The sequence below is a fragment of the Drosophila ananassae genome, chromosome 3R (genome assembly GCF_017639315.1).
Source record: "Drosophila ananassae strain 14024-0371.13 chromosome 3R, ASM1763931v2, whole genome shotgun sequence".
Classification (NCBI taxonomy): domain Eukaryota; kingdom Metazoa; phylum Arthropoda; class Insecta; order Diptera; family Drosophilidae; genus Drosophila; species Drosophila ananassae.
In genome coordinates, this window is record NC_057930.1 from 14665086 (window position 1) to 14689031 (window position 23946).

General features: G+C 40.9%; 2 protein-coding genes across 8 annotated transcripts in view; one reads left to right on the top strand and one right to left on the bottom strand.

The window, feature by feature from the left end:
- LOC6496967 overlaps positions 1-23946 on the top strand; it is a 107162-nt gene that overhangs the window by 16355 nt on the left and 66861 nt on the right. For all 4 annotated transcript variants that reach the window (XM_032455292.2, XM_032455293.2, XM_014905972.3 and 1 more), the window contains exon 3: positions 13598-14598. In XM_032455292.2, the coding sequence (XP_032311183.1) occupies positions 13841-14598 (758 nt within the window). In that variant the 5' untranslated portion in view covers positions 13598-13840. The remainder of the gene's footprint in view (positions 1-13597; positions 14599-23946) is intronic.
- Positions 10-12004, bottom strand: LOC6498550 (cGMP-dependent protein kinase 1). Of its 4 annotated transcripts, none has more exons than XM_014906694.3 (11): positions 11701-12004; positions 9530-9825; positions 6640-6711; positions 5293-6333; positions 2650-2795; positions 2287-2570; positions 2050-2219; positions 1753-1991; positions 1376-1696; positions 1083-1314; positions 10-1014 (listed from the first exon to the last, which is right to left on the bottom strand). In XM_014906694.3, exons 2-11 carry the CDS (start codon positions 9632-9634, stop codon positions 499-501), a joined length of 3126 nt encoding a protein of 1041 aa, XP_014762180.1. In that variant the 5' UTR covers positions 9635-9825; positions 11701-12004; the 3' UTR covers positions 10-498. The 4 variants fall into 4 exon arrangements, with proteins under 4 accessions (XP_014762180.1, XP_001963043.2, XP_044572346.1 ...); XM_001963007.4 differs by having other exon boundaries at positions 11413-12004; XM_044716411.1 differs by lacking the exon at positions 11701-12004 and having other exon boundaries at positions 9530-10099.

Sequence of the window (23946 nt, forward strand, 5' to 3'; positions counted from 1 at the left end):
AGAATGCAATTTCAGAGAAAGCGTTTAATTGAATTTATTTGTTTGTCTTTGGTGTGACTTCATGGAGCAAGAAGGTAGTGGCTTCAAGTGTAAGATAATCAGGGTTTAGTTCATTTAAGATATAAAAGATTAGTTAAGAAATGGCAATATAGATTAATTAATTAAATTTAGTATAAAATGTTTATTGTCATTTTGTTGAAAATTCTTTCAAAGTTCTTATCTTTTTTACATATTAAAAGAAATATTAGAAAAATGTTTAGCCATGGAAATATAAATTAAACATAACTTAATTACATTTGTGAAGTAAAATGGCTCAGAGTTAGTAAATTAAATAAAATACAAAAACTACAAATTGATCTTATTTTAAAATTAATCTTATTATTAAAAGCTAAGCTAAGATTACTTTGTTATGGCTGCTTTGTGGCTGTTTTTAGTACAAGTTCTTCATGACTACTAACTAATATCCGATTAAATACTTTACTTTCGAACTCTTTCCTATTAAAAGTCTTTGTCCCACCCGCTCATCTCCTCCGGCGGCTCGTAGTCGTTCTCCACTCCAGATGGGCCGAAGTACTGGAGGTCCGTCCAGCTCTTCAGGGGCCGCTTGATGGGCGATTGCAGTTGCTTCTGTTTCAGCTTCTGCCAGTCCAAGCTCTCGAACCAGCTGTGCCGCTTAATATCCGCGATTCCCTTCCTCTGGTAGCCCAGTCTCTCCGCCGGTAGCTGCTTGCAGAGATGCCTGACCAGGTGCTGTGCGGACTTTGGTATCCGCGAAGGCATGTGGATGACATCGATGCCGCTGAGGATCTGCTGGTAGATCTTGATCTGGTTGACTCCCCGGAACGGCGTTTTTCCGACGAGCAGTTCGTAGATCAAGATACCTAAAGCCCAGTAGTCGACAGCACGATCATGGCCACGATCCAGGATAATCTCGGGAGCCACATATTCCGGAGTGCCGGCAAAGGTGTTGGTTTTCTCATTGTGACGTACGAATTTTGCAAAGCCAAAGTCGACCTGTAATAGAGATTAATTACAGAACATACTAAAATCTGATAAATGTATTAGAGATTTAAAACACCTACCAATTTGCAGTACCCGTCCGTGCCCAGCATTAAATTCTCGGGCTTCAAGTCCCTGTAAATAAAGTCGTGGGAGTGCAAATAATCGAATGCCTCGACAACACAGCCCGCTATAAATTTGGCGGTCTTCTCATCGAAATACTGCCGCTTTGACATCACCGTCCATACATCACCGCCCATGCAGGCCTCCATTAGGAAGTAAACGTATTTGTCATTCCGGTACGTGCGATAGAGCCTAAAATAAAGTGGAACTTAAGTACCCGCCGGAGTTATGAGCTGTGAGATTTATGGCTTACTGCACTATAAAGGGTGAGTTCCGGCACTTAATCATAACATTCTTCTCGTTGTAAACGTGCTCGATTTGATCCTGCTTTACCACCTCGATTTTCTTGATGATCTTCAGGGCTAAGGCCTTTTTTCCATACGCCACCAAGTCTACGCGTCCAAAGGCTCCGCATCCGAGGGTCGCAATCTTCTTCAGCTCGGAAATGGCCACTTGGGAGTATTCGTTGTCGAACTCCAAGGACTTGTTGCTAGATCTTCCCGATGATTCGCCCTGCTGGCTGCTAGGCTTCTCCCGGAGTTGCTTCAGAGTTCCTAAGTAGCTTATAAAGGCTCTGGGGAAAGGTTTAATAAAATATTTAAATATTAAGACCATTAGGAAAGGACCTACTCTCTGTCCAGCATTAGGACTTCCGTGCCTGGGGCGTCGGCATAAACACTGGCCTGTCGAACATCCGCATTCAAAAGTGCCTGCTCTCCGAAGTACTCGCCCCTTCGCCTTTTTGCCACCACAAGCTCCTGGCCCTGCTCGTCCTTCTTTTTTATAGTCACAGTTCCGCACCGGATGATGTAGAACTCGTTGCCCACCTCGCCTTGCCGCACAATACAAGTGTCGGTCTCGTAGAATTTCTGCGATAATATTAAAAAACTGATTTGGGAAATTGGAATGGCTGGCTTGATAAATTACCCTTTGCAGAAGATCCACGACCTTGTGCAGCAGGCTCTGGTCAAGCTCCTGTAAAAACGGCGCCGAGCGCAGAAACTGAAGATTTTCCTCGCGCTCCCTAGAGCCGGAGATTTGCATGATGGCCCGAAAGGTTTCACGTGAAATTTTCCAAACGTGGGTATCCGTGGCAGCTGATGGAAAATATCGAGTCTTAAAATCGGATACTTTTTGTAAAAAAGAGCTTATGTTGGGTGTTACCCTGTATGGTGGCCTGGCGAGGGGCATTATAGAGAATTGCCAGCTCTCCGAATACAGTGGCCGGACCAAAGTTTCCAACCAGTTGACCCGCACGGATAACATCGTACTGACCCTCGGCGGAAACATATATCTCGGAGCCCTCCTCGTGCTCGCGGATGATAAAACTGTGCTTTTTGTAGCAGCACGGCGCCATTGCATTGATTACCATCTCCTTGCGCTCCTTGTCCATTAGATTATTGAGGAAATCATTGCGTTCGATGGCCGTCCGGATGAGATTGCGTGTGCTGTGAATCGAATTCATGGGGGTAATAAGCAGAGCTTGTTTGTTTTTCTCTCTAATTCGAGGGCAGTCCCCCAACTTACGCCTCGTCCTTTGCAATAAATTCGATTTCAATGTCGCCCCGAATGGGCACATTCGGTCGAACGTAGATGATTCCGCCGTCCACGCGTTGTGTTTTCGCAGCCGAGCCATCGCTGGAATTGCTCTCCTTGGGCCCAGTTATTTGATCCTTGAAGTTTCCGTGCGAAAATGTAAAAAAATGACATGGTTTTAAACATCTGTGTGTTTTTGAAGAGATAGTATCTGAGATTTTATTCGGTATGAGATTAATTTTATATTCAATCGCTTCAAAAAGTTTAAAAAAGGTAGGAGGATGTCTTTGTTTTAATAAAAATATATATATACTTAAAATTTATAGGCAATAGGCAAATTATAGACCCGAAAACTTTTGAAATACTTCAAGGAAATGAAACCTTTTAAGAAATTCTGGGCTTTCCTATATGGCACCCTGCGATGCCCATATCTTCCACAATGTTCATCCGATCCTTGAAAGGAATACCTTAATCGTTTTCTAGATCGATTCCCTATCATTCTGCATCAAAACCTCACCACAAAATTTTCGATCGATGTTTTTCATATTTTTCTGATGGAACCCCTTGCAGAATCCTGGATTTCGAAATATGGCCTCCAGTGATGCCCATATCTTCCACAATGTTCATCCGATCCTTGAAAAGAATATCTTAATCGTTTTCTAGATCGATTCCCTATCATTCTGCATCAAAACCTCACCACAAAATTTTCGTTCGATTTTTTTCATATTTTTCTGATGGAACCCCTTGCAGAATCCTGGATTTCGAAATATGGCCTCCAGTGATGCCCATATCTTCCACAATGTTCATCCGATCCTTGAAAAGAATATCTTAATCGTTTTCTAGATCGATTCCCTATCATTCTGCATCAAAACCTCACCACAAAATTTTCGTTCGATTTTTTTCATATTTTTCTGATGGAACCCCTTGCAGAATCCTGGATTTCGAAATATGGCCTCCAGTGATGCCCATATCTTCCACAATGTTCATCCGATCCTTGAAAGGAATATCTTAATCGTTTTCTAGATCGATTCCCTATCATTCTGCATCAAAACCTCACCACAAAATTTTCGATCGATGTTTTTCATATTTTTCTGATGGAACCCCTTGCAGAATCCTGGATTTCGAAATATGGCCTCCAGTGATGCCCATATCTTCTACAATTTTCATCCGATCCCTGAAAGGAATACCTTAATCGTTTTCTAGATCGATTCCCTATCATTCTGCATCAAAACCTCACAACAAATTTTTCGATCGATGTTTTTGATATTTTTCTGATAGAACCCCTTGCAGAATCCTGGATTTCCATATATGGCCTTCTGCGATGCCCTATCTTTCACAATTTTCATCCGATCCTTGAAAGGAATACCTTAATCGTTTTCTAGATCGATTCCCTATCATTCTGCATCAAAACCTCACCACAAAATTTTCGATCGATGTTTTTCATATTTTTCTGATGGAACCCCTTGCACAATCCTGGATTTCCATATATGGCCTTCTGTGATGCCCATATCTTCCACAATTTTCATCCGATTCTTATACCTTAATCTTTTTCTATATTGATTCCCTTTTGATCTGTATCAAAATCTGTAAGCAACATTTTATTGATATTTTTCAAATTTTCCTGATGGGCTGACCGAAATCCAGGACTTCCATAAATGGCCCCTTGTAATGCTCATAATGGCCAATTTTTTTCTTGGACTATTAAGCCATTTTAGGCCAACTAGAAACTCGTGTACCTTGAGGAAACAGTTTGGTTATATTGCTCTTAGCCACATTGGGGAAATCTCAACCGTAAATGAAACATTCCGCTGTATCAGGTTTGGATTCATTTGAACAGACGCCCTGTAGGGTCTGATTAGCCACAGACTGCTAATGCAGCAAAACCTGGCGAAAACGACTTTATTTGGCTCATGGCCGGGCAAAAGTTTCGGATCGTGTCTGTTGGCGAACAATTAACATTTCACTTGTTGTTACAAGTGTGTGTTTGGATGGCACGGCACACTTGTAAGCAGCTGTTGCTTTTCTAATTTTCTTTGTGTATGCCCTCGGGTAGACACTCAGAAGTCTGCGAAAGTCCCACCATAAGATTCTTCTCTAGTTTTCATATGAAAGTTTTCTTTGCTGAGTAAATAGCTGGCCGACACTAAGTGACTATCGCAGAAGGGTAGAGGAGATGTCTTTGGATTTTATACAAGTATAATAAATTATATAATATATGTTTCAGTTCGAATGGTAGTTATTGTTCAAAGTATAATGTAAATAGGCATATAGTTTCGCTAAGAATCTAACAAGTGTCATGTATATGTATCATGTATCATGACAAAAGTCTTATAGAGTATGCCCTTATTACCTTATAGATCTTATAGTTGAAAGTCAAGAAAGTTTTTATAATCATTTCTTAAGCTAAAAGCAATCATATTATATTAAAAGTGTTTGTAAGCACACTAAATGTCACGAAGGACGTTTATAAATTAAGTATATTCTAGACAAAAATAAAAGTCTAGAAGCAAGGGCAAAAAGGGGAAGTCAATCCTGGCCACAACTGGCGGCTGACAGGTTAGCAAATTAACCAAAAACCGCACGCTTCTGGCCAGTTCCGGGCCATGTCATCTGGCAACCCAACTCATTACTTACTTGATTATTCGAAGCATCCGGCGGAATGCCAGGTGACTGCGTCTGGGTCTGCGACTGAGGGGGACGCTCCATGCTCCGTTTCTTGCGCAAATGGAGTGGAGTTACCGGGACGAGAAGATCCGGGGGCATCGGTGGTGCTGGCGGTATGTTAATATCGGGCATCGTGGACACTCGTCTGCGGCTGGGACTGCCGGCATTGCTTGGTGGCTTGGCAAGATAATTGAGTGACACATTGCTGGAGCTCTTGGCACGGGGTGGAGCCTCGAGCTGTTCTTTGTCACGATCCCGTCGCTGCAGCGGCAGGACACCATTTGCCAGTTTGCTGGTATTGCTGGCATCGTTGTTGCGGTTGTTGTTGGTATCGCTGCTCTGCCAGGACAAAGTGTCCTCTGTTTGGTGTGTGTTTAGGTCCTGTGTGTGACCAATGAAAAACTTTACAGGACCCTCGGTCACAGGTGTTGCGGCGGCGGTGCTTGGCGTTGTGGCGACATCGAATGTGGCAACATCATCGGCACCGCCCCTCTCATCAATTATGCCGTTCACATTCACTTTGAGTTTTGACTTGCCGCCATCAACGACATTGACGGCATGTGCATTAGCACGCCCCTTGCCTCCTGTTCGCTCCTCCTCCTGGCCGCTCTGCGACGTATCCTTGGCATCCTCCGGCGAATCCTCCTCGATCTCAATGGATGGCACCTCCGAGGGCAGGGCTGTGGGACGTCGCTCTTTGACCGGTTTTAATTTCGAATTTGAGCGTGTGACATTAATTGCATTGCCGTTGACAGAGGCCGTTGTCGCATCCTCGTCCTCTTCCCTATCTTGGGCCTCCTGGTCCTTTTCTCTATCTATCTCCCTCGCCCTGCTGGCCTTCTGTAACCTGGCCATGTTCGAGTGAAACTTCTTCTCTTGGCCTCCATTGTTTGCACTCCCATTTTCGAAGGGAACCGCTGTGGCTGTGGCGGAGGCGAAGGCGGAGGCGTAGGCAGAGGAGGAGCTACCTGAGGGGGGCGGCTGCTGCTGTCTCAGCCGCTGGAGCTTGGCCTGGCCAAAAACATTTACCAAGACAAACAAAGCGGTGCAAAAGTTTCGGCATCGGTGTAGGGTGGTGTGAGGGTGTCATTGGACATTGGAGGAGAAGGCGTTGTCGAGTGTTCGTACATATATTTATATTTACAAGTGTTTTGTGCCGATAGTATTGTGTACATCAATTCGTTTGAAAGTATAAGAAACATACAAGCATGTGTGCAAATATTAGTCGGGTCCCCACAAAATACAGTTCCCCAACGAACAGGTGGAAACGCAAAGCGAACGCGATACAATTTTCAGGTAAATATGGGGCTTACTCACCTCGCTGGCGCTGGGCGTGACGATGGGCGAGTACAGTGGCTTCTCCTCGCGACGGATGTAGAGGCCAATTTGCTGAAAGACATTAAACTCCAATTATATTATTTGCCAACAAATAGACAAGGGGAACTTTTAAATAAAAGAGATATTCTATAGTAGATTGAATAAATAAATGTTTGAAAAAATATATTTTTTTTAGTCGAATATTTAATGTTAAAGCTAACAATGGAAACATTTTTTATAAATAAAAGTCTTGATATCTGTTTCTACATGTACAGAGCACACAACCTCTATTAGCCCAATATTTGCACTGAACTCTCTACAATCAAAATGTTGCAACAAAAGCCCATGACTTTGTTTTCGCAGAGTTCTAGGCTATAATTAAAATATATATTTACTTTTTCAGAAAAATAGGTGTTTCGTATTTTAGGTACCAAAAACAACACCTTCCCAATAAAATGGCATAAAATCAATTTAATGCTGAACACTTCCTTTCGCCAGCTTATTCTGGCCAATAAGGCTTTGTCGACCATGTCTGTGGACATCCATTAGTTCGACAACATCACAGCCAATTTTCATTGGCATTATGTCCTTTAAATGCCGGGCTTTGTTTGCCACATTTTATGCGAAATTCGCATGGTTGCGAAAATGTGTCCTTTTTGTATCCTTTTCTTCTGATTTCAATCCGTCAGTTGGGGATTTTCCGTAAACTATTGCAAATTGATTGGCTTAAAGAGGTGATGAGATACCGATTTAAATCAAATACCAAGGCTTCAGAAGAATTTTATTGTCAAAAGCTTTTATTATTCTAGCAAAAGTTATTTTTTCAACACTGATTATTTTGCTTTTAAACTAATATAAAAGTCATCATGTCTTGTTATTTGTTTTATAATTTATTTTTGAAACTGTGTCAAAAAGTTGTATGTTTAAACATTGCGGTAGGTTTATGATTTTTTTTCGTTAATTTACTGCCTATTTAAAAGTTTTGACGTAAATATATTTGAAATCCGCTCATGCGAAAAGCTCTTACATCTTATCTTTCAATTGGCATGGGGGCCTAATGAAATATTCAAACCCCTTAGGGGGGACCCTACGGTAGTGCAGGCATAAATAAACACGTGTCAATTTGCGAGTCGCCTGGTTGGCTCTGCTTTGATATGCTAATCGACCTAAACGATGGAATTTTGACAGGTTTTCCGTTTTCCCACGGAAGCGCCAAATTCTGCTTTTTGGCCGATAAACTCCAAACGATAAGGCCAACGCGCAGCCTTGCACTCGAAGGATTTTCTCCCCAAAAAAAAATTTAGGAGAAAAAAAAAATTAAATAAATGGGGAATGAGAATGGGAATGCTCCAAATTTCAGCTACCAACTGTGAGTATTCCTCCCTGGGGGCGTATGCTTTTCTAACGGCTTCGGCCCTGAATGTCGAGCAGTTATTTAGAATTACTTTGACGTGTAAGTTGTGCGTGCAATCACGTTCATTGTCATCCAAGTGCCTAGGAACATGTCAGTCTGGCTCTGGAGAGACAGCTACAGATGCTTCTATAGATAGCCCGACGGATTCTGCATATTTATACGTCATTTGGAGCTCCGGCTGCAAGTATCTCTTCGCCACTTGGCCCATTTTGTTTTTAGATTTATGCATGAGTTTCCTCCTCCAGTTCCTCGCCACGAATTTGATTTTCTTCTGAATATTTTTTATTTATTTTTATGATTTCTGTTTCGACCCACACCTATTTATACCATGCATGCTTATCATATTTTTGCATACCAACGAGTAATACAGAAACGTCGATGAATGTTTGTCGTTGATGAAACGCAAAGATTGCAACAAGTCAAGTGCTTGGCGATTGAAGTTGTCTTGAAAAGTTTCCGCCATTCCATGTGACCAATTCAAATACAAAATTCAAAGTATTAGATTTTTGGAATTTTTGATTATTAAAGTGTTGGACTTTTTCTAAAACAAAATTTTCCCCGCTTTACGTTTAAACTAGTTGCTAGTCAGAGGTTTATGGTCAGTAATATTATTTATACATTTTTATGACAACCTACAGCAATATTTTCACAACCTTATTTTAATGGGAATTCTGTGTTCGACGCACGTGTTTTTCCCCCAGTTTTTTTCGGCTTTTGTGAGATAAGCCTGTTGAAAAGTGAACGTCATGGGTAGAAAAGTGAATGATAAGGCTAACAAGGTTTTGCTCAAAACGGATTTTAGCGTGATTCAATACCCTATATTTAGAGTGTTATGGATCATAATCATTCGAGAATTGTAATCATTATTTTGGGAGAGTTCCCAATGGGAACTTTCCATTTGTGAAGTCCAGATTATGTATATTATTGTACATTATAGTTGCTTTTCCATACAAAGGATTTATTGAAACACAGTCAAAATGGTTTAAGTTTAAACATTATTTTTGGATATATTTTATTTTAACTTTGATGCTGAAAATAATCTTTAGAAACAAAAATAAACCGAAGACAAAATAAAATGGAAAATTGTACATAACTAACAGACCATTCTAAATAATATTTATTTTCAGATATGTTTTCTTTTAAGTGTGGAGACATTGACACAATTTTTAAAGGATATGTTTTTGAAATACTTTAAAAATAATGTTATAGAAAAAACTGCTTTAAATTAAATTCAAAGGAAATGAAGAGAAAGGATTCCAACTTGGTAATTGTCCAATCTTGTAGTGTATCTTATTGTCGAATTACTTGATTTTCATACTTGTACTTTTCTGTTTTTTGTTTGACTTCACATTATTTGTGGCTTTTTCGCGCCACCCCGATTAACTCAATTAAGCACTTGATGAACTTATCAGCGGGCTTATCAGACAAGTGCAACACCAATCGTCCAGAGCGTGATCTCTGGCATGCGGAACTCACCACGGGGCTATCCTGTGTGTTGAGTATCGTATCGGTGTTTTCATCTTCGGCGGGCGTGAATTTGTTTTTGCTTCGATGGTGGAATAAGCGGGGAAAGCAGGCCATATTGCTGGTGAGGATGGGGACTTCGATGGCGGGTACACGGGGCGTCCCACCTAATGGCCAACTAAATGACTTTTGCTCCTTGTTAGTGTGTATTAGCCGAGGTTAGTTGTTTGCCCCGCTCTATCTTGGCCAAATGTTTTTATCTCGATACGTTGCGGTTACTGGCTCTGGTGTTGTTACTGCTCCTGGCACTGAATTTGTGGGTTAAACACTTTGATTACCACGGCCATATTCTCTGATTTATGGTCAAGGATTTAATTGCGGCCATAAATTTGTTGTGTTCGGTTGCAATTGTCGCGGATTATGTATGCTTCGATTATCGTTTGATTCCAATTCGATTTTGTGTGGTTTTACGATTCACGATTCGTGAATTTCAGCCAGTTTATAAATTTTATAGGACCTACTGTATTAGCTTTAAATCGATTAAAGATTAAAGTTATCTGATTGAAAAAATATGATTTAACTGTTACTATATTTTATACTTTCTATGAGAAAAAAAACCTTTAAACATTAAACATATTTTTTTACGTTATTAAAGTCATAATTATTCAATTATTATTCGATTATTTATTCTGAAACTTTCTATAATAAAAATGTTGTTAAAAAACTCGCAAAAAAACTGAAATTAAAAATACATCAATTTTTTTTGATTATCCATATCAAAGAACTACTTTTTCTTGAGTTTTAACTAGAGCTTCTGAGACATAAAAAAAAGTACGACCCAGAGATTTCGACCATCAGCTTTCAGTTTCGAGTTCTGACATCAAAAACAAAAGGATTTCAGAGCTAGAGTGGCCCACTAAATTCTGTGTTGACCACATCGGTTTATCAACTGTCCCAGAAACTGTCCCAGAAAGCAGCATTTGCTTTGCATCTGATAAATTTGTTTGTGGAACAAAAGTTTCAAAGTTCAGAAATTATGCGCATCGTCAACTGGCTGCTTTAATTACCGCTCGGAGCGACCAATTGCTACCAATTTCTCTGGTTTTTGTTTTCTGGCCATGGCGATGAGTCAGAATGCTTGCTGGCTTTTATCATTCTGGCTCTTATCGTCTCCAAATGCCTAATTGTTTTCTATTTATGCGGGGGGATTTCATTGTTTGGGCAAGAGCTCTAAAGCAAATGCCTTGAAAGGCAACAATGCCGGCCCACAATTGGGGCTTCTTGCATTATGCCGTAGTTGGTGGGTGGGTGGTTGTATTAACAACTTTAATGGTGTCGTCCATAATCGTCCATAGCTCTGGTTTTATTAGCCACCAATCGAATTGAATTTCCTTATACGATTTGTCGATAACAAACGAACAATCAACCGAACAAACAAACAAACAACTAATCGGTGTACACTTTTAAAATCGAAAAATATATAGAACACTGCTTGTTCGTTTGTTTTGCTTTCTCAGCCATGATTTTTGGCTTTGGCCAGCTGCAAAATGGCCAAAAAGCAATTGAAAAAAGCGCAGTTGGAGTCACGAGTCACTCTTTTATATTAATTTATTGACAATTCGCTGGCAGTTATCAGTACACTTTTCTTCAGCTTTATTTGTTGTTCCATTACTTGAAAGGTTCTCTTTCTTTATTCATTGCATTTCATAATGACTGAATTGTTTTCAGGTTTTGATTTCGGGTTTATAGCATAAGCTTGTTTATTATTGCCGGAACATTAAATTGACGACCAAGGTAACTTTTACAGCCTGATAAGCTTTTTATGGAAAGCAAAGGTAACAACAGCACGATTTCACGAATTTCTCACAACCGAAGAATTTGACCAGAACCCTTACCAGGAATATACCACTTTTATTGAAAAACTGGTCTGACGCAAACTAATTTTTCACTAAAACACTCAAAATATTTCCATGTATGCCATATCTTTTGATTAGATATCAATATCAGCAACTTCAAGATGATTGATATATTTGTTGACTTTTAATTTGTCAAATAGAATGGAAATGAATGGCGAAAAGCATAAATATTTCCGATTGATTTTTGTTAAGAATATGTGTGTTGTACACCGCTTGAACTCATAATTCATTATGATTTCCCTTTTTTTTTCATTTTTGAACACAAACCACTTGAGCCGAGCACGACGATCGGGCATGGAATCACTAGGTTCGGCCGAAGATTAATTGCGACTGCGGATGCACTTAAAAAATAGTGACATTTTCACTTCCTTCGCCAGAGAGCAACACTATGGTCATTTTTACAATTTTGCACGTAACCATTTCCGCTCCATTCGGGCCATTTAAGGTCTGAATCACTTTTTTCCGCGCTGCCCGATGCTTGGGGGGGCGGCAGGGTATATGGATTGCCAAGTACTGCGCCCACCGATTCGTAAACCTTCCGCACACCTGTCGCCGTGGAGGCTGATAACTCGACTAATTTAACGCGGCCAATTTAAATTGGCAATTTGCTCGACGCGCCAGCCACGGCGCTGCCGGCGTAGCCGCTGAACAGCGACAGCGACGGCGACTGCGACGGCTAGCTTTACGTTTATCGGTATCAGTTGAAGTGCCTGCCTAGTGGCCTTATCTATGGAGAAGTGTTGGGCATGCCAAGCGTCACTGTTAACGCGAGACGTTCTTTTAACCCGGCCGACATGGATGTAGGGTCTCTAAACAAAGGGGGGCTATACTAGAGCAAATAAATCCCCACTATAGTTCTCTAGAACATCTAAAAATGCTTTTTTTTCAGTCTAAACATTAAAGAATAATTAAATGTATAAACGTGTGGACTAAACGGCGTAACTAAGCGCCGGAAATTTGAATTTCCCGGGCGTCGGAGATAGGCCAAAAAGTTTTCTTTGCTAAGCAAGCGCTTAGCACATTTTTTTATTCATTATGTCTTAAATGCGTAACTAAAGTAATTTCAAAGTAAAACTCATTTTCACTCCAAGTTCTTGAAGCCGGAGTTCGCGGCCCCTCGCCGTTTTACGTGCTCATATGCCGCGTCGACTTTTGTGCCTAGAAGTATGCCACGTATCTCACGACATTTGATTAAACTTGTTAACACACATTCACGCAGCGACATCTTGCCACCGAAAGGACCTCCCCTACCTCCTATCACCCTCCATCCACTAAGCAATCCTAAATCCAGCGATGGGACGAAGGAACAGCCGCCGGATGCCAAAGTTTGACATCAGTTTAAAGTCAACGGTGCGAGCTCATTTGGCCCGGATAGGCAAACGAAACCCGGGCATATATTCTAAAATATCTGCCAGGGTATTTCCGGACCCTGCAGGAAGTTCTATTGCATAATCTTATTAACCACATAGACACACACTCACCACACAAGCTCCCAGCTCTCTTAGAGGACTCTATGAATAATTTAGACACACAATTCTCCGGCAAATACCGCTGTGCCCAGAATTGTTGACGACATTCCCGGAGATTGTGGCAATCCGAATTTTGATTTGGTTTACCAAGTTTTTACTTATTCGATTAGTCCATCCTAATTACTATACAATGTTATGTTGCGTCGGTTATATTTGCATTGCTCGGTGTATTCTGCCCACAATTATGTGAATATGATTAGCCTTGATTGCATTTCTGACAGGCTTTTGCCAGCTTTTCGAATATGCTTGACTAATCCCATCCTCCAGGGATAGAGATTGGTAGATGCAACATTGAAGAAATACGAGGGTACGACATAAAAAATATGGGAAAACCATTTGAGATGCGGAAGGAAAGGTGAAGTGGTTCTTTGTGTTTTTGTTTTATGGGCCGTCCATGCTCGACGAAAACCGTGAAGCCATGATTGATGCGCTCCTCGAGCGCCTCCGCGTTTTAGTGGATTTCCAAATTGCTTTTTTCATGCTGACAGTCAGCGGCAGGACGAGGACGAGGACGAGGACGAGCACGACTACGACGACGACGTGGCAAGCCAGCGGCAGTTATTCAAATGCAAACGACAGCTGTCAAAATGGTTTTAACTAAAAATTCGACTTTATTTTTTTCTATCTACTTGCAGCCAGCATCATCTACCCAAACCTGTACCCGTACCCAGAGCCAAGCCCATACCCACCACCATTCTGGCCGAAAAAAATGGGCCAAATGTCAATGAGTGAGTGGGCTGCGGAAACGCGAAAAACTCTACCGGCAGGCAGGATTCCAGTGCCTGTCCTGGCCGAATGATAAGCTAGCATTGGCACGATAACGGAAGAGAAAAAATAAAAATCACAGCGAACGGGGCAGAGAGCTAAAAGCCAAGTCAATGACGCTGCGGGCGGCCAACCTAGTCCGGATAGCATCGACGATATTGCTTCTGACTCTGCTGGTGCCCCTGAGCCGGCAACATCAATTCGAGACGGATGCCGCGACGCGTCATCAAAATGTCCGGGACACGGTGGCGGATCAGAAGTTCTCGCTGCCGGCCGTGCCGCTACCACCGCCTCCGCCCTTTACGGCGGTGCAGCATAATTTTGCATTAAATGCCTTTGCGGGAGGGGAGCAGCCGTCCCGGCCCTCGTCCTCATCGTCCGCCTTCTCCGGCAGCAGTCCAGGATGCGGCGGAGTCCTCAACAAGCGTTACGGCATTATCCAGACGCCGAACTTCCCACACCGCTTCACCACGCCCATCGAATGCGTATGGATAATCGACGCTTCCGAATTTCCCGCACAGGGCAACGTCTCTATCGTGGTGTACCTCACGCAACTGTACGTCCTCAGCGGCCTGAAGTTCACGGAGTACATGTACTACTCCGACGACTTCAAGGTGCCTGCCCACCGCATCTTCACGCTCACCGAGGACGATGTGACTCAGGTCACTTGGGTGCAGTTCCACAGCCAGTACCTCGAGATCCGTTTCACCATGGCCACCTTGGATGGCACCCACCTGCGAGCTCTGGACCGTTTGCTGGACGTCTACGGGTTCAACATCACCTACGAGGTGCTAAACGACGTGAAGGAGTCGCAGTGCAATACTTTGCAGTGTCGGTTCCTGGGGGATTGCTATGCCAGTGATGATTTTAGGTAAGTAATCGAGAATTAATTTTGATACTATATTTTTATATATGAAATACAATACGACAATGCTTCTTGAATATAAAAACTCTCCATGTAAGTGCTTTTTCCAGAAGAAGTAGGTTTAAATGTGCTGCCTGTAGAGCTCACGTAATATTACTCATACGCCACGTAGTCTCTGACAATAATCTTTATTATATAAAACTGAATTTTAATATAGGTCCTATTTATTAGTAAATATAAATCTCTTTTATCGATATTTTTTTGTAACATTTTTCCTCTTTCCATTCATAAGTTCTAAGCCAGTGTAAAAATTTTAAATACATTTCTAAAAATGAAAACCAATATGAAAAACTTGACTTTAATATAGTTCTCGCGCTTGTTGATGCTCCCATGTGTTCATATATGTGAATAAAAGCAACATTTGTTGCCCTTTGTAAGTCAAGCTCGACAACTCAAGCGATCTGGCAGTCTGCCGGCGGTTTCCCCGCGGACACGGCGGCCACATGCGTCCGGAATATGTAGCATTTTTAAGCGCAAACGAAACTTTTACGGTTCGCATCGACCTTCTGGCGAAAATATGGTATGTGAAAGTGAAAACGGTGTAGAAACGGCCCCAGATTTGCTCGTTTCCAAAACACAATTCCCGCTTTGTGTTTCAGACAAATCTATACACCCGGCAGCGGAAAATCACCGACAGGTTGAACCGTCGAAACTGCTAACTGCTCGCCCATCAATCTTTTGGCCCTTTTTCCGAACGGAAAACTTGTTCAACTGGTCCCGGGCTTTTGAGCTTGTGTTGTTGGGCTTTGGGTTCATGGGTTACGTTTCGAGGCTCTCAAAACTAAACCAAGTGGGAGCCATACATTAGTAATGTTTCAATAAGTGTAGCCCAAAAACAAAAAAAAAAAACAAAAGTGAAAAACAACTACCTCCGTATTCTGTATTCTGTATTCCGTACTCCAGAGCAATCCAATGCCAAACCCATGTCAGCAAAAAGAAAAGGTATGTGTTCGTGAAAAACCGTATGAAAAGTCAAAAGAAAAGCGAACAGAGCGCTTGATGCATTTTCCCTGACAAAATCCAGGTAGTGCGGTTTTATGAATAAGCTTCGCAATTGAGTTTGACGTGAGGAGGGCTTGCGGTATTGTACTTACAATAGCTTGACAAGCCGAGGACGGGTTCTTCGCCAGGAGCTTGATTAATTGAAGAGCTTCTACATACCAGCTTGATGCACCCTCAGAGATTTCTTTATCCCCAGCCCACTCCATCAGATTGCGGAAATGCGGAAACACTGCGGCCAAATAAAAAGCAAATTAAATTACATTTTCAATTGCCAAACCAATTATAAAGTTAAAGACAACAAATAGACAATTTCAGGCTAATTAATACGTAAACGTCAACCGGAACAATGACCCCTCAGGAGGTTAAACAAATCAAATTAATTGCCCGATTTATTTTTTGTCTAGAGAGCTGGGTAGAGTCGGCAGTATCGAGAAAGTTTTGCCTTCAGTTTGGCCTTCTAAGTGGAACAAGAAGTTGCAACTTCCACGCCTACTTAACATAATTATAATTAATTGCTAGGCCCAAGGCCGCGCATTCGGACAGCTAATTGAATATTAATATCGAAGCGAAGGCCAAAAATTAATATAAAAGCGACAGCTGAACTAAGTCTGGCCTGGCTCATCAGACGTTGAATATAATTTCGCGCCTGCCACGTACCGTCCCGTAAGTTAATTACCAACAAGAGGCGAATGGGGCTCATCCCCCCTCCACTACGTGCCGCAGATAACAAACTTCCGTACCGAATATCTCTCAGTGCACGATGAGGCGAACATCGTGGGGATCCTGGTTGGAATGGGTGGATGTGCCAGTGGCTGTCAAGTGACTTGTGTCAGAGGCAAGGCATCACATCTGCTGCTCCAGTCGTTGTATAAACAACAAAACATTCATGCTCATGTTGTCAACTGTTACCCCAATCTGAGGATGGGGAGCTGTCGTCCTGCCGTCTCACAGCCCTTCTGAAAAATCCATCCCCTGGCAGCACAATCTCTCATTGCATTCTCGTTTATGGCACTCGTTTCCAGCATCTCCTTTGTTAAGATAATGTGCGAAAAATGCATAGCATCGGGGAATGCTAAATAGATGGTAAAAAACGCGGGGGTGTTCGTCCCGAAACTTTATGTGTCATCCAGTGTGCGTATGCTAAGTCCCCGTTTATTAATTTTTTTTTTTTTGTTGGCAATGTTATACTTTTGAAGTGTCATATCCTTGGCTTTCTGAAGGAGTCACCATATTCTGGTATAGTGGAGTTCATAAGAATAGTGAAAGTTTATTTTTAACTTTATTAAATAAAGTTTATCATACAGGCGTATAATTTTATGGTAATATTTTCTTACTTTAGTTGTGAAAATATATATTCTTAATAAGTCTTAAATAAACACCTTATATTTTAGACACAATTGTTGGTTCGTATGAGTATCTTAACAAAAAGTTTATTCCTTAAAATGAGGAGGTTTTCTTCTTAAAATGTGAAAAGTAAAAGTGTCAAGAGGAAAAAGTGATGAGAAAATTAAAATATTGTTAGGATAGAGCATTTACTTTCTTGGCTTATTTTTTTAACCAAATTTTTTTTTATTTAAATTGTATATTTCTGAATACTTTTTGCAAATCTCATTACCACGATTCTGCTAAGCAAATTGAATGGCCAATAAAATTTCTATAAAATATTCAAAATGGTGCTGAGCTGCAAACTGCTTGCAGAAACTTTAGAAATTCGCTGCAAAAGCCAAAGAGCAGAAACAATAAGGCATAAACAATTGGCCAAAAGCCAGCAAGTAGGAGTTTTTGTTCGTTTCCATTTCCCCAGCGCACTTCCTTTTGGTTCCTGCATTTATTTCGACTGACTGAGTCCTGGCTGGGCGCTGGAAGTATTTTTTTCTGAATGCATTTATTTGTTGAGCGTTCATCAATTTGCTGGTGGAAAGTGGAAATCTGTTGCACTTCACCGCAAAACTCAACAGAGCAGTAACCAATTTATATTTTTTAAATACTTTTTCGGGTTTTAAGCCATTTTTGACAGGGTGTGGCTGTGGATGGCCTTTACTTTTGTTTTGCGTTTTCTTTGCCTAGCATCTCCATATATTTTCATTAACAGACGCTTAATTGAAAAACTTTTTCGCTTTGAGAGCCGCCCTTTGACGGCCCGGCCCTTTATTGAACTGAATCAGTAATTTAGTCTATTCTTCCTTTAAGTTTACCAAAACAAGAAAGGCGAAAAGTACCAAAATGTATACACAGTATTGCAAAAGGAATATTCTACATCCTTTTTTTTTTCTTCGAGGCTCGAAAAACTTGTTAACTTACAGTCTGCCGCCAGAGTTTTTGGTCTAAAATACAACAATGTATATTTGAGTGCCCAAAAATGTAAAAGAGGCCGTAAAATCCAATCCCAGAGCCAACTGATTGGCAACCTTTTTCCGAGGGCAGCTCGGTAAACAGGGCAAAAGAAGCTGCACCAACGGCAATGACATCGGCTCCGAATTAGGCCACATTCGGGCGGCAAATTGTGGGGCCCATTGGCTGAACTGGGGGTGGCTTTTTGGGGCAATCAATGTGCGTTGCCGCTGGCTATGGATCTGCGTCCGTTTCCAGTCTTGGCCTTAACTTTAATAACAAAAAGCGAACTGGTGCTGAACAAACACAATGTCAGCACCAAATGAGATCAGACCAAACAAAGACAGGGAAGGGCGGCGGTCGTGGCCCATTCGTGCAACTTGCACATGCCACTTGGCTTGCCACATGGCAACTGTGTCAGTGTCATTCCGATTCGCCTGCGCCAGAGCCTCTTGCATTGTTTGCGATGTCAAACATTGTCATTTATCCAAAGTCGACGGACGAGCGCCCAGGGAGCTGCACTTGCAACTGCCACAGCCACTGTCACTGCTGCTGCAACTGCAACTGCAACTGGTCAGAGTCCCGAGCTTTGCATATTGCAATTATGTTTTGTTTGGGTAACGAAATTTCGCCCATTTCCATATCCACAACCAAGCACCTCCTCCCTGAGAGGAGCATGTGGCGCTCAATTAAAACTTTTTCCTGCCAATGTTGTGGTAATTTCATCCTTTTAATTTTCCTGTCTTGCAGCCCAGATTGGCTCTTTCCAGGAACAACAGACGTTATTATTTATTTCAAAAGTTGTAAGATGCATAAAAACGTGTGTGGGTTGAAGTAGAATATAAAAAAACGAAGGAAAAACTTTACCTACACGAGCACCTGGAGCTTCATTGGCCTTAAATTTTAAAATTTGATATCAGGGGAAATCATTTAACCTATAACTAATAAAGTAAAAGTAACTTCTTATGTATAGATTTCTACAACATAAGGAAATGAAATATATTTTATTCTTTAAAAACAAAACCATTAAAATTCAAAAACAAAACATACCTTTATTTGTATATATAGCACACCACACATATATATATCATATTAATATCCTAAACATCCTTTGTGTTTTACGATTGCCTAGCCGCAAACCATATCAGGACTTCTATCCTTGTCGCCCGCGCACCTTTCCACTTACATACTCCCATCAAATTAAATTTTATTGCATTAGGCGAATGGGTGAAAAAGTAATTGCCAACATTTCAGCCTTTCCTTTCTTTATATGTATATATGTATGTGTATTTTTTTCAACCGCTTCTTTTTACGGTTCCACGTGCCACTGGCAAGAAAAAAGCAATTTGTTGTAATTTCATTGCGTTCCCAGGACTGAATGGCCCGGCCCAAAAGGAAAAAATACAGACATCTAGGAAACATCCAGGATACGAGTACAGAAATACATATGCCATCACTTACAGTTGGAATAAAATATGTGAGAGTGAACACTCATCAGTCATTCAATGGTTGACTTTTCATTTATTGATTCGTTTGAATTAAAGCCATTTAATCTGGTGGAAATGTAGAAGCTTTTCCCAAAAAGCATCTCAAATATTTAAGTTTCCTTTTGGCCCACTAAAAGGGGAATATATATGCATTTTTTTATATTTTTGCATCATATTTTTCATCCCATGCACTTTGGCTCTTTGTCAAAAATCTGCCAAAAAATCCCGCTACTAAGTAACCATTTTTCGGGAAAAGCCAAAGGCAGTACTGGCGTCTCATCTGACATATTCATGGCATTCATACTCTGGGCCATATGTGTGTGCAGTGCCGTTTTGGTTTAGGCCATCGTCGTCATATTCGAAATGCAGTCAAGCATCGCCTCCTGCTCCAGCTTCGCTAGCCCTGTTGTCAGCAGTTTTTCGAGTGCCTTCTCCCCATAAAGTTGTTGCAGATTTTTGGCAAGCGATTTTAATTGTTCAGCTTTTCGGAATATGAATGAATTTAAAATGCGCAAAATTGGATTGCCAAGAGCCAGTCAAAACAATGCCCAATGCCCCCTGAGAGAACTGGAAACCGAAAATGTATATTTATATCTCTGTGCTACCAACGAAATGTTGCACCGTATGGCGGCACATTTAATTTTTATTTAAAACAAAGGGCCGGCAGCATCAAGCACGAATAAAGGCGAAAATAAAATTCAGTGTGCCAAATACTTTTTTGTGTACAAAAAACTTCCGAAGTGCACATGTCGCAAAATACACAGAATTATGCAAAAAATAAAAAAAAAGGACCAAAAGGACTACCGAAAACTTGCAAACATACGGCCAAATACAGCTGCAGGTGATTTTCGGCGATTCGTAAAAAATGCAAAGCCCGTTTCATTGAAATGAAGATGGTTTAGTGCAGGCGCTGATGCGAAAATCTCCAGTGACAGAGAGGTTTTTTACCTTTCCTTATATTTCTTTTATCCTTGCGAACAACCGACGTTGTTGAATTTTTAGTTTAAATACGGGTAGGTTATTTAAAAAGTGTTTCCCGTTTCTCCAAAAATGTAAAGTGATTCTCTGAATGAGGTCAACATTTTGGGATTGAAAATAAACCCAAGCATATGTGTCCTTAAGTCCTTGAAAAAAATACTTCCGTCACAGAAGGCCTAACAAGAAACGATGCCCATAAATAGACAACATTATATGTTGCAAGTATCGCAGATGTCAGGACATACTGGCAATTAATTTCCGCTCTACAAGGACAATAGTTCTTATGTTAGAACAAGGCCAAGTTTAGGGCAGCTTGCTATTTCCAAATGCAAATGATAAATGACCGTAAAGAATATAATTTTGTCTTCGTTGAATAGTAACTAACAGTCGAATATATTTTGCATAATTGCGGCCGCCAATGACGAAACTTTTGCGAAACGCCCTTCGTCTAATATTTCTGCCCCAGCAAAAGATTTCGCATAAAAGTGAAACTTTTATGGGGCGTCAAAAGTTTCCCAGTCACTTTTTGTTTTGTCCTTCGTCCCTGGGGAACATTTGATTTTTCGACCATTCCGACTAAGCGGCGTGAAAGTTTTTTGTTCGTTTTTTTCTTATCATGGATCTGAATTTGATGATAAACGTCGAGACAGGGGTTCCTGCAGATGGCACTAATAGATCAATTAGAATTTTTCTTTCATTGAATAGACATTAGGCTTAAACGAAATTTTCGGGAAGTGAAAAAACAAAGCGAAAGGTTTTTTTTACGCTTTATGGGTCCTTGAGAACCTGAACCTTTTTTTTCTTTTTTAAAATGTAAGTAGCATGAGGAAGGTCGGAATGGAAAATTAATTTCAGTTGACGTGTGTCACCAACGCATGACTAACAACAAGGACTAACAACAGGAGAAGCCATTGCAATTGTTGCTCCTTCAGCTGAGCGACAGGGGTGAAAATAAATGGCACGGGATGCCCAATTATTTACAACAAATGGTTACACATTTTCCCAAAAAAAAAAAAACACAAAAAAAGAAGAGAAATAATGGGTCCAACCGTGTTACCCCAATTAAATTGTCAAAAATTTGCGATTTCAAATGTCTACAAAGTTCGGGTCGAGTATAACATTTGTAATGGATTTGGGCGGTATTTATTTAAATTTTTTCAAATAAAGCGCAAGCGGAGAGCTTTATATAATTGAATCGTTTGAAAGTCATTCAACAATGGGTATCTAGCTTTATTTTCTCCTTGCAGAGGGTATTCTTGAGCGGAATACTTTTAACAACATGTAGATCGATTCTCCATCGATCTTCATCAAAATCTAGAAAAAAATATTTTTTAGATTTTTCGTCACATTTTCTGGGCTATCCCCTTCGAAATGTGGAACATGCATGGGGAGCACAATATGACCCCCTGCGAAGGCTATAACTTGGCCAATTTCCATCCGATTCTTGAGCGAAGTACCTCAATCGATTTGTAGATCGATTCTCCATCGATCTGCATCAAAATCTAGAAACAAAATATTTTTTACATTTTTCGTCACATTTTCTGGGCTATCCCCTTCGAAATGTGGAACATGCATGGGGAGCACAATATGACCCCCTGCGAAGGCTATAACTTGGCCAATTTCCATCCGATACTTGAGTGAAGTACCTCAATCGATTTGTAGATCGATTCACCATCGATCTGCATCAAAATCTAGAAACAAAATATTTTTTACATTTTTCGTCACATTTTCTGGGCTATCCCCTTCGAAATGTGGAACATGCATGGGGAGCACAATATGACCCCCTGCGAAGGCTATAACTTGGCCAATTTCCATCCGATTCTTGAGTGAAGTACCTCAATCGATTTGTAGATCGATTCACCATCGATCTGCATCAAAATCTAGAAACAAAATATTTTTTACATTTTTCGTCACATTTTCTGGGCTATCCCCTTCGAAATGTGGAACATGCATGGGGAGCACAATATGACCCCCTGCGAAGGCTATAACTTGGCCAATTTCCATCCGATTCTTGAGCGAAGTACCTCAATCGATTTGTAGATCGATTCTTCATCGATCTTCATCAAAATCTAGAAACAAAATATTTTTTACATTTTTCGTCACATTTTCTGGGCTATCCCCTTCGAAATGTGGAACATGCATGGGGAGCACAATATGACCCCCTGCGAAGGCTATAACTTGGCCAATTTCCATCCGATTCTTGAGCGAAGTACCTCAATCGATTTGTAGATCGATTCTCCATCGATCTGCATCAAAATCTAGAAACAAAATATTTTTTACATTTTTCGTCACATTTTCTGGGCTATCCCCTTCGAAATGTGGAACATGCATGGGGAGCACAATATGACCCCCTGCGAAGGCTGTAACTTGGCCAATTTCCATCCGATTCTTGAGCGAAGTACCTCAATCGATTTGTAGATCGATTCTCCATCGATCTTCATCAAAATCTAGAAAAAAATATTTTTTAGATTTTTCGTCACATTTTCTGGGCTATCCCCTTCGAAATGTGGAACATGCATGGGGAGCACAATATGACCCCCTGCGAAGGCTATAACTTGGCCAATTTCCGTCCGATTCTTGAGGGAAGTACCTCAATCGATTTGTAGATCGATTCTCCATCGATCTGCATCAAAATCTAGAAACAAAATATTTTTTACATTTTTCGTCACATTTTCTGGGCTATCCCCTTCGAAATGTGGAACATGCATGGGGAGCACAATATGACCCCCTGCGAAGGCTATAACTTGGCCAATTTCCATCCGATTCTTGAGTGAAGTACCTCAATCGATTTGTAGATCGATTCTCCATCGATCTTCATCAAAATCTAGAAAAAAATATTTTTTAGATTTTTCGTCACATTTTCTGGGCTATCCCCTTCGAAATGTGGAACATGCATGGGGAGCACAATATGACTCCCTGCGAAGGCTATAACTTGGCCAATTTCCATCCGATTGTTGAGTGAAGTACCTCAATCGATTTGTAGATCGATTCACCATCGATCTGCATCAAAATCTAGAAACAAAATATTTTTTACATTTTTCGTCACATTTTCTGGGCTATCCCCTTCGAAATGTGGAACATGCATGGGGAGCACAATATGACCCCCTGCGAAGGCTATAACTTGGCCAATTTCCATCCGATTCTTGAGCGAAGTACCTCAATCGATTTGTAGATCGATTCTCCATCGATCTGCATCAAAATCTAGAAACAAAATATTTTTTACATTTTTCGTCACATTTTCTGGGCTATCCCCTTCGAAATGTGGAACATGCATGGGGAGCACAATATGACCCACTGCGAAGGCTATAACTTGGCCAATTTCCATCCGATTCTTGAGCGAAGTACCTCAATCGATTTGTAGATCGATTCTCCATCAAACTGCATCAAAATCTAGAAACAAAATATTTTTTAGATTTTTCGTCCCATTTTCTGGGCTATCCCCTTCGAAATGTGGAACATGCATGGGGAGCACAATATGACCCCCTGCGAAGGCTAT

Excerpts from the sequence above, each read along its gene's own strand:
- LOC6498550 (XM_014906694.3), bottom strand. The coding sequence starts at position 9,634 with ATGGCCTGCTTTCCCCGCTTATTCCACCATCGAAGCAAAAACAAATTC. Across the intron at positions 6,712-9,529 it reads ACACACAGGATAGCCCCGTG|CAAATTGGCCTCTACATCCG; the intron begins GTGAGTTCCGCA and ends AATGTCTTTCAG. Across the intron at positions 2,571-2,649 it reads TTTATTGCAAAGGACGAGGC|CACACGCAATCTCATCCGGA; the intron begins GTAAGTTGGGGG and ends TTCGATTCACAG.